Here is a 10,953-nt window from a genome sequence, read left to right on the forward strand (position 1 = left end):
ATTTAGGCTTAGGTAAAATTCTATTCAGACAAATGTAGGTTTTAATCGCCTAATTTCAATAAAAATCCATTTTGTGACTCAGAAAATTTTACTTTTCACTTATCCTGCGGTTTACTGAGAAAAAGATACGAAAAATGATTTCTTTAAGTACGATATTATTATGTTATTCGTTCAGATCTACTGTTGAGTATTATAATTTAGTCGATTTATAATTTTTCACTAGAACAACGAAATGTTCGGATCAATCGGATCATAAATAAAAAAAAACCTAATGTCAGTAGACATCAAAATAGTGCAATTTGTAGGTTATTTCTAAACTTATTTGTTTTATGAATTAAAACTTATAAAGTAACCTGCTTCATCAATACGTATTTATTGCTTGTGTACCAAGCATATGTATCACATTAAAAGTGCCATTCAAGAAGTCGGCGGCATGATGCTGACCACTGCAAGAATAACCAAACATTTACGAAGATCGAGTTGTATAATCAGTTCAAGAACCTTTAGCAGTCCGTCTGGTACAATTCAAAATGACCAAGGAGCTGTTCCGGATGCCTCCCCTGCAAAAGTCAATCCATCAGGCTTTGCGAAGGCTTTTGAAAAGCACTCACAAATTGCAGAACCTCAGGATAATGAACAGAACTATACATTCGCTTCACTATTAAGGAATTCCAAGCTTATGGATGTAAGTGAAGCAATCATAATGATAACCTTTGTTTACCACTTATGTTCATACTAATATTCTATCCGACATGAAGTAGTTTCTATATAAAATTTTTCATGTTATTCAGGTTGCAAATGTTTCTTTAACTTAAATCCTTAATTTCCAGCTTGGAGATCCCACCAACAAGGTCGTCATTGGTAAAATATTCCATGTTGTTGAAGATGACCTGTACATTGATTTTGGTTGGAAGTTCCACTGTGTATGCACCAGGCCTACCGTCCGAAGTGATGAGTATGTAAGGGGGGCGCGAGTAAGGATCCAAATCAAAGATCTAGAGCTGTCCTCCAGGTTCCTCGGCTCCAGCACTGACCTCACACTCTTAGAGGCTGACTGCAAACTCCTTGGTATTGTGTCAACACCAGTAAGAGCTAACACAGTGAGTGAGAAGTAATAAAGTAAGAGATTTTTAGGTATAGTTGTATGAGTAATAAATTATGTCGTTACAAAACTTGTTATAGTTTACTCTCATTCTGCTTAAGAACACCTTTATAACAGGACAATATAGCTAAAAACAATCAATACTATTATAAAAAATATTAAAGTGGCATTTTGTTTCTTATACTTCCATGTCTAAACCACTTCACCAATTGTGATGAAATTTTGTATACATATTTCTCTTTACTATTTTGGTAATTTGAAATTTGACTCAGGGTCAGGTTTGACCAACAACATTCATGTGGGCAGAGCCTTAAGCAAAAACTATTAATGATTTATTTAAACAAGTACATTAGCCCTCATTGCAGTGTAGATGAATTATAACAGGGCACAGGACTTTTGATAACTCTAATAATAACACAAGTATTAAGTCAACGTTTATTTAATTGACAAACATTTGGACAACATCAATAATGGCATAGGATAGCATCTATTTATTTATTGTCAGAACATTACTAATTACTTATATATTAGTAATCAGAACATTTTTAACATTCCTGTCTAATTATATTTGAATACATTATTATTAGGATATATTTTATTCAAATTTAAGAATAATGTGTTATAAATAATTTGATGATACTGCAACATTATACATACAATTGTATTAATTCAAAATGGAATGTTAAAAATACATATTAATGGAGGATTCTTTACAAGAATCAGATGCTTAAAGTTAACTTTAAATAGAGAGATGTAATCTTGAGAAGAAGGGTAAATAGTTAATGCACTAAGTTTATACATTCATGGATTAAACACTTAGAACTTGATGATGTCAATATGTAAGATTCATAATTTACTTTTACATAAACTATATTTTAAGGAATACAGCTCTCAGAAACCTACTTAAGATTGAAAAAGGTTTTAGTATAGTTCAACCTATTTTTTAAGTACATACTAGAATACAGATAGATTGTCTATTACCTAGCTTCCACACTCCTGTACTGCCCCAATCTGACTGATAGATTCCGATTTTTCGGTGACCAATCGATTTACAGATGAGGTATTTAAATACAGAACTACTAAGTACATATTACTATAAAGAACCATCTTGCTATAAGCTCAATCCACTTCAGTTCAATTTTTCTGTACATCTCTCCCAAGATCTTGACCAACTGATTATCTCCAATATGTTGCCTTGTGCAGATAATTTATTTTAATATCACACTCGCTTGAGCTTTAAACTGTAAACATACATCTTCAAAGCTTGATTTACACAGTATAATGTCAGTAACAATACGCACTACGACTCTACATTGTATAATATAAATTTCTCAGAAGGAAAATTACTGTAAATATTGATACAAAATATCTTCGATTTTAATACAATCAAAGAAAAACACTATTAAAGGGTTTTTAGGTAAAGGTCTACAATATTAACAAAACCTGTGTACAGCTGTCCAAACGTGAAATGCATTGTTATTAATCTACTTAATTATGAGATGGGTTTCTACATGCAGTGCACACCTAAACATGTACATAACACGTGTCAAACTTATTCCCTTCATAAAGGTCTCGGCATCATGAGGTACAAGCATCTAATATAATATGTATGTTGCATTTAAGCATCTCTTATCATATCATATGAATACGGCGGGTACTCGACGCTGTACCGACGCTTACAAATGTTATTTTGTGACAGCGCAGGCAGTCACGAGATCATCTCATTTTCATTTTTCATGTGAGATTCTACTGCACTTTGTCGCCATTCCTTGACACAATCTCCTGAATGCTCGGGTCTTTTACAGCATCGTCAGCGTCTGGTTTAACCTCCAATATTTCATCTACCGTTGAGGCTGATGGGTCCACAGGTTTGTCCACTGGGTGCGCGGCTTCCCACTCCTTCAGGTATTGAACTACGGCGGTATGTCCGAACGTTTCTGCCTCGTTGAGAGGTCGGCTTCCCCACCGGTCGCGGGGGTCATGCGGTACACCGCACTGGGCGAGAAGGAAGTCGACGCAAGCGAGGTGGCCCTCTGCAGCGGCAAGATGCAATGCGGTACGGCCGTCATAGTCAGACAGGGTCATATCCATACCAGAGAGATGGTGCCTGCAATACGAGAAAATTTTGGTCTGTAGATGTCATTAACAATACCGCCCAAACTACTTTTACTCATGATTTATTACTCAATAACACCTACGCAATTCTGACAACTAAGTAGTCAAGCGAAACCTATGAAACAACGTACAGAAAATGGTAGCAAAAGAAAGTGGCCTATACCCAACAGTGAGTGATTCCGGTCTTAAATAACGATTATACAAAATAATAGACTTTTTGAGTATAACAAGCAGGTGAGCAGTGAGTAGGTACATTTTATAATACTAGATAAGCTGTTACTAGTACTTGTTATGTACTTTGCCGAAAGCAATTTATTTCATAGGGTTCACCGGTACGGGAAGAAGTTTCGGGACAGACCTCATGCTGTTAAACAAATGTAACTTAAATATATAGAATAGCTCACAAAATATTAATCGAGGCTTTTTTTGGGAACACTTACCTCCTCAGTGCGCTGAGATCGCCGCTCGCAGCGGAGAACAGCAGGTTGACGATGTTGAGGCCGGTGGACTCAAATTTGTACCGACGTGGATCTTTTTTGTGACTCGCGTACCGAATATTATCGTACTTGTGGAAGTTAAACCTCTTTATCAAATCCTGGACAAAAAAATAATCATTTTATTATATTCAAATTATTAATATAGGTATCACTAAAAAAATGTGGTGGAAGAATATCTTACATCGCAGAACTGTAACCCTCTGCAGCTGTTTCCTAGGGGGTCCAGCGGTGGGGACCACGTGCAGATGCCCATAACGTTAGGGACAACTATAAGCATCGCGCCGGACACTCCTGACTTGGCTGGTAGACCCACTTTGAAGGCAAACTGTCCAGAGTAATCGTACATCCCACAGCTATGCATCAGAGAGAGCACGTTCCGTACTGAGTCTGGCCGCAGTACTTTCTCATCGGTGATTGGACATATTCCTCCGTTTGCAAGAGTCGCAGCCATGATTGACATTATATCGCAGTTTGCTTCCATCGAGCAACACTGTAACCAAATTGTAATTAGTAATCTATCGTTAAGTACTGAAAATTGTATTACTTAATTAAAAATATTACAACAGTTGCTTTACCTGAAAATAGAAGTCCATACACTCACGTAAGTTAGTTTTTTCCGGGTAACATTTATATTCCCTCATGTAAAAGCCAAGGGCATAGTTTCTGTCAGCAGCTTCGCGTTCTGACAAAAATACTGCATTATTGAAACCTAGACCTTCGTTGCCAGCCAGACGACTAAAGAATGACATGACGTAATCAAACTTTTCAGCTAGCGTCATTTCGGGTCTGTCCAAGGTCTTCAGTAATGAGCACACTAAAATCGCTCCAGCGTTAATCATCGGATTATGCGGTTTCACTGTGGATATTAATAATTTTATTAATGACAGCGTCAGCGTCGTTGGCAATTGTTGTTGTTGTTTCTTATGTTTATGCTCGTTCGATTCGTCATGCTCAAAACAAATAGTATCACAGATGTAAGTGTTATTAGTAGGTACTTACTATTATAGTCGAGAACGAGTTCATTGAAGTTGCGGCCGCTGGGCTCGGTGCCAACATATTTGTGTACCACGTCGGGCCCCAGAGTTTCGAGGGCCATCGCGTATGTGAGCGGCTTGCTGCACGACTGCAGAGTGAATGGGACATTCACGTCACCTAAACAAAAAAAGCTGTTTGAGTATCACGTCCATCATCATTGACAGGATACCGTCATTCATAGCAGGTATTGAAAAATGTATTTACCAATAGAGAATCTCTGGCCATCTATGGTGCAGACGCTCACGCCCCAGCTGTCAGAGCTTGCCCTGGCTAGCTGCGGTATGTAACTGGCCACTTTGCCGTCGGTGTTACTTTTAGCCGCCCAATACATTTCTTCTATGTCTTTTATAAAGTCTTGGAAATCGGGAATAACGAATTGGCTACGGAATGCTCTAGTTATCAAAACAATGTTGGGTGCAATCACTTCCTTGAAGGACTTCCTGTCCAGCTTTAGGGTTTCGGGCGAGCCTCCTTCAAAGTTAGATTCCTTGTGCACTTTGTACAAGTTGTGCATTACTTCTTTAACGCGCGTATCATTTTTTCTTATTCCAGTGGTCCTCAAGGCCTGTAAATTGAGAAATACTCACTTACAAAACGGATTTAGGAATCGAAACCGACATCTGTATTAATAGTTTTTCTGTCTACAGATATGCGTTATCAAACCAAAAAAAGTTAATAAGTACCTAGGTATAAAGCATAAACTTACGGCCAAAAACTTTCCAACTGGGAGAAGGCCGGAGTCTTCATTTTTGAACATGTCAAATATGACATCGTCTGCATTCTTGTGAGGACCTTCACGAACCCTGAAGAAAAAAAACTGATATAATAAAAGGTTTTAGTTGCTAAGTAAATTTTGCACTACGTAACAAAAATGTAAAAAAAAACAAAGAAATGTTTAAACGTCTTACAAAACAAATAATACGTGTCGCACAATAATAGAAGCACTACTAGAGTGAATAAATAAAACTATTTACCTACATGCATTGGTACTTTATTTTTGTAGGACATCTACTTGCTATGCTAAGAGACAACAGTTTAAGTACTCCTGATTGTCACAACTTATGAATTGTGCATTGGAAACATTGTTGTATTGTAAATGCGGTAATCGAAGCAACCGTGCTAAGTGTTCAGGACTACATTGACAATAGATAATTTATGTATTTGGCAAATAGTATGTTGTGAGTGAGTCCACCGTCACGATCTAATTATACAGAAGCGTGACTGCGTCGCTAGCGGGTGTGTCTCGAGCTCGACGTGTTTACTCCGACGCCGTGACACTCCTGTTTACCATCACCTGATCGCTGTATATTTAGACTCAAAAATGCTAAGAACTCACGCCTACTTTACAGTAATTAGGTGAACAAAAAATTACAGCGTCATACCAAAGAAATGGCATTTCCTCTGAACGTGTATCTCCGTAGGCAATATTAATGAACGGAGGTCAGTGATGTAAAATACATGCAATATTACGTTAAATCAGTGAAGGCATTGATTTATCGATAAAGCAAAAAGATAAGTGATAAATGAAGATTTTTTATGTGAATGTAACAGCTGTGTTGATGCTAGATATGGGATATACTTATTGCAGTACCTTGTATCATGAATGTGGTTTATGTCAGGAAAACAACCATTTACTTCTGTGTTAGTAGTTAATACGTAATGTTTTAGTGACGGATGCATGTTTTATTATTTACTGCGTCAAGTAAAAAGTACTGCAATAAGTCTTACACTCTTACTAGACAAGCATAAAAAAAAATTGTATCATAAGAAAAACTGTTTCTACGTAAAAATGCGATAATGAAAACACTCTAAAATAAACACGTAGACTACATCTAGTCTCTGAGGCAAGCAAACCACGAGGGGTAGGCAGGACGCCTCTTACTCACGCTATAGGGTCGATGTTATGCACGAACGAGTACTGTCTGAGTCTGCACCATGGAACGTGAACAAATACAAATGTCAAACTCTTATCAATTGCAAATCACACTTAATAATAGCTGTGAGTAATTACTGATGATAATACAGTAAATTATCCGCTCACTTTCAAAATTTGAGTGGACGTAATGTGTACCTATTGATTTTGTTACGGCTAGATATCAAGTCAGCCTCGTTCACGTATCTTACTTATGTAATAATATATGTAATAATAATTTACTACGTTTAATAAATGATTATATAAAAGAAAATTATTGATAGCAGAACTTTATAGAACAATGTAGAGGCATAATATGTGAAGTGTGAATATTTTCAAATGTCAGGGGTGAATTAGACAAGTACCGGCGCCGGCCAGTTTAATATAGATCAATAGGAGTCGATGTGGGTTATTAACAGCAATTTATTTCTAATAAACGTGTCGTATTGGTATTGAGTGTGCATCGATTCGCGATAGCAATGCATACCTCATGTCTATCGACTGGACAGCATAGAAGTGTGGAGCAGAGTTGCGCCATTTCTGGAAACAAAATTACAGTAATGTTAGAAATATTATAGATAGTCGATTGGTTCGGTCGACGGACATGAAGACACAGAAAAGTTCCCTTTTCACCGTGGAAGTCATAAGAGAATACATATATAAAGGACACTCACTTCACGTTTTGCTATAATATAGTTGGGTCTCACTTGACTATAGCGCCGGTAGCAGGTGCATAGTATGCCATTTGAGGTTTTTGGTTTAGGGCGTGCGGTGGCAGCGAGCCGGCACAGCTGGCGGGTGTTCATGGTGGCTGGGGGTCGCCGGCACTACTGCCGTACTCGCGAGTCACGATCGGTGCCGGTTCCGCGGCGGCGCCGTGCTCTAACCGCTCTCGACGCGCAAGCGCTAACTGACAAGTCCCCGCCCAGCGAACCTCTCGCTTATCACCTCCACTTGTTTACCTCCAGTGTTTACATGCATGACGTATTTCATGAAATTTAATAAGTAGTATCGTAAATTTTCTTGAGTCACGTTTCGTCATACGTATCGTTACGTAGTGGGTTATGCCCACCTTTCTGTGATAACTTGATATGTTAGCAAACTTATAAATACCATGTAAATATTTTTTAACAAGATTGAAATATCCTTTGGCGTATGACACGAATGTTCAATAAACAGAAGAATAACGTAATGGCTCGACGTCGACAATTAAATAAACTAAATTTAGATAAAATTTTACAGTTTTACTAGCTGACCCAGCAAACGTTATTTTGCCTAATAAATTATTTCTAGTTATATGTATTTTTTAATGCTATATTATATAAAAAAATACAACAAAAAATTTCGTCCAAAAAATAAAAAATATAATTTTAGTGTGGGCAACCCTTGTCGCTTAGGGGTATGAAAAATAGATGTTGTTCTATTCTCAGACCTACCCAATATGTATACAAAATTTCATAAGAATCGGTCCAACCGTTTCGGAGGAGTACGGTAACTAACATCGTGACACGGGAATTTTATATATTAGAAGATTTCGTAGAATCATCTTATCTTATAGAAAATAAAAACCATGATTTTGCAAATTTTTTTATCGTCTTTGTATTTGATAACAGTAATTCCTACGGTAAACCATTTGCTTTGATTATTTCCAAAGGCAGATTACCATGCCCAACTGCAACTTATGCATGGTATCGGCCTATTATCTTTATGGAAAATTTATTATTTTCAATTGGCGTTCTTTGGAAACCGTCCCACGAACTACGTACCATACAGCCGTGTCACCCTAATAATAAACAAGTTTAAACCACTAACATACTGACTTTATGAACAGACGAGTCGTACAGCTCACCACGATAAACCCACTGTGCACAATGTGTCGCGAGTTCGATCCCCGCGCCGAACAAGCATTTGTGTGATGATGAATGTTTGTTCTGAGTCTGAGTGTCTTTGTGCTTATGACTTGAATATTTGTGGAGTATCCGCGACACAAGGACTTTATGGAGTATTTGATCTCGTTAACAAAAAAAAGAGGTGCAGTGAAATAAAATCTCCTGTGACGTCATTTACCAGTAGATACGCTTTTTACAAGCAAATGAAGTTACAAAGCCCCCAATACCATGAATTACATCAAATTAAATGCTTTAAATCTTCCTCACTTTTTATTAAAAATACGTATTCAATATTTTTACACAAGACAACTTAGACTCTTAAAAAAGTATGTTACTCTAAAAAAAAATCTACGTTAGAATTAGTCCAATACTCATATCTGATTCGCTCTTTATTACATGCTTTTTTTCATAAATTTATTCTTAGACTCTGCCGGAATATTGTCCCATATATTTTGAAAACAAAAATATTATCCAAGATGCTTGTGTTGTCATTATTTTAGCAGTAGGTGTAGTATTTTTTATAGATTTACAGAATCGTAGCCACGAAAACTAAATTTGATTTTCTGAATACCGAAGGAGAATTTCATTCACTAAATTACAAGACAACACCAAACAAAAGAAACTGCTTATCAATATAATTAAACCGAACAAACTGAAAGTTTACTATTCAAATAGAATTTCAGTTGCAGTTAAAGCCGCTACGCTGCTACGAAAACGACAATAGGAATTAGGAATCGAGTTCAGAATAATATCTACGAGTATTTTGTCCTCGTTTATGTAATCATTATTTGAAAAAAGCTTATAAAAGATATTGTAAAAGCCTTTTGATAATTCTTGGTTATCACAATTATGAACTTACTTGACCAACAAAACTGACTTTTTCTGTTTTATGTCTGCCTTTTAAAAAAAAAACAAGCAGGGAATGGTGAAATGGAGCATTAATACCACCGATGAAATCGAAATTTGACTATTTACCTCAAAACCATTGTCACATTCCATCACGAATTCTTCGAATCCACCACACAAGTACCGCATACCAGGGCTGCGGGGGCACGGGGCTGCACGCGCGGACGCCGGTATCCGCGCCGACGGGACCGAGTACTGTGCGAGCTGACCGCCACAGCCGGCACTTCCGCGCGCGAAACACTGAGCAATCCTCATCTCTTACGTTTATAAATATACTACAACTGCGAGTGCCAAATTAGTAGTAGCAGGGAACATTGCAAACTATATTTAGTATTGTAAGTACAATTTGGCTACAAATCGATAAATACACAGAGATCATTACAGGTTATTTACATTGTAATTATTTGGGGCGAACATAAATAAAACATTCCTTAAATTGGATTATGTAATTTTAAAACGTTCTTAGTCTTAAATGTTATTTCTCTTACTTTACAAGTTCACAATAACGTTCAACTATAAGAAATATTTACGCAGATTTGAAATTCACCGACAGGTGGGAGTTTGGCATGTAGTTCAGTCATATGTTTCTTTAATCTTCTTTTATTAATTATATGGTATATTTCATTTTAAGAACAAAGTATTTATGCCATATATATAAACTACTTTTATCATACGAGAATACACAGAATACAGTAAGAAAGAACTTAAACTCAACAATGAGTCTATAGGAAATGCTAGATGATTCGTGTTTAACAAATGTGATGATAAGTTGCTAAAGCTATACATACGAGTATAGTAAGATACTAATCTTCAGATATGATGAATATTTCTGCTTAATTGTTGGATTGGAAACATTACGTATCCTGTAAAGCCTTGCTTCCCGATACCAACCAATTGACAACGAAATTATAGGGAATTCCTATTTTTCTATAACCTTGAGCTAAGAATGCGGTGACGAAAAGTCATCTTACTGCGTACTTTTCTTATTTACTGCCTTAGTATATTACAAAGATAAGGTGCCTTTAGATAATTCGGAATAAAAGTCCTAAGTCCAGAAGCCAGGTTGGTCTTTGAATTAAACCGAATTCAAGGTTCAATGATGAAAGCTTAGATGACATAATATATTCAAGCAAAAATGACGGATGCGAGAGGCGAATCAAGGCAATTGCAATTATTGCGTCGCGTCGTAGGTAGTCGCGGTGCGAACGGAACAAACAATTAAAATTGTTTTTACTTATACGCTAACGCAAGCGTCGTCAAGAACTGGATAGCAAAGATAGAATAATGTTTTGAAAAAGTGATTTTTAGGGGTCCGTACCCAAAGGGTAAAAACGTGGCCTTATCACTGAGGTTAAGTGAGGTTCCGCTGTCTTTCTGTCTTTCCGTCACCAGAGAGTATCTCTTGACCCGTCATAGCCATACAGTAAACAATCACAGATGATACATTTATATTGCCGTTATAAAAATAAAGCTCAAGGTTAAGCAACCTTGTTGAGG

General features: G+C 36.9%; 2 protein-coding genes across 7 annotated transcripts; one reads left to right on the forward strand and one right to left on the reverse strand.

Moving 5' to 3' along the window:
* Positions 1 to 255: 255 nt before the first annotated feature.
* LOC113502205 (28S ribosomal protein S28, mitochondrial) lies at positions 256 to 1,268 on the forward strand. The gene is made up of 2 exons (XM_026883655.1): positions 256 to 685; positions 831 to 1,268. The coding sequence occupies exons 1-2, from the start codon at positions 395 to 397 to the stop codon at positions 1,113 to 1,115; spliced, it is 576 nt and encodes a 191-aa protein (XP_026739456.1). The 5' UTR covers positions 256 to 394; the 3' UTR covers positions 1,116 to 1,268.
* Positions 1,269 to 1,689: 421 nt separating this feature from the next.
* On the reverse strand, positions 1,690 to 9,726 carry LOC113502185 (glutaminase liver isoform, mitochondrial-like). Of its 6 annotated transcripts, none has more exons than XM_026883615.1 (10): positions 9,526 to 9,726; positions 7,149 to 7,201; positions 6,636 to 6,677; positions 5,456 to 5,552; positions 4,954 to 5,314; positions 4,714 to 4,866; positions 4,290 to 4,570; positions 3,896 to 4,204; positions 3,658 to 3,812; positions 1,690 to 3,209 (listed from the first exon to the last, which is right to left on the reverse strand). In XM_026883615.1, the coding sequence occupies exons 1-10, from the start codon at positions 9,709 to 9,711 to the stop codon at positions 2,849 to 2,851; spliced, it is 1,998 nt and encodes a 665-aa protein (XP_026739416.1). In that variant the 5' UTR covers positions 9,712 to 9,726; the 3' UTR covers positions 1,690 to 2,848. The 6 variants fall into 6 exon arrangements, with proteins under 6 accessions (XP_026739416.1, XP_026739417.1, XP_026739421.1 ...); XM_026883618.1 differs by lacking the exon at positions 9,526 to 9,726 and adding an exon at positions 7,369 to 7,888 and having other exon boundaries at positions 2,849 to 3,209; XM_026883617.1 differs by lacking the exon at positions 9,526 to 9,726 and adding an exon at positions 7,336 to 7,888 and having other exon boundaries at positions 2,849 to 3,209.
* Positions 9,727 to 10,953: the final 1,227 nt, after the last annotated feature.

This window comes from Trichoplusia ni, chromosome 16 (assembly GCF_003590095.1).
Source record: "Trichoplusia ni isolate ovarian cell line Hi5 chromosome 16, tn1, whole genome shotgun sequence".
NCBI classification, from domain to species: Eukaryota; Metazoa; Arthropoda; class Insecta; order Lepidoptera; family Noctuidae; genus Trichoplusia; species Trichoplusia ni.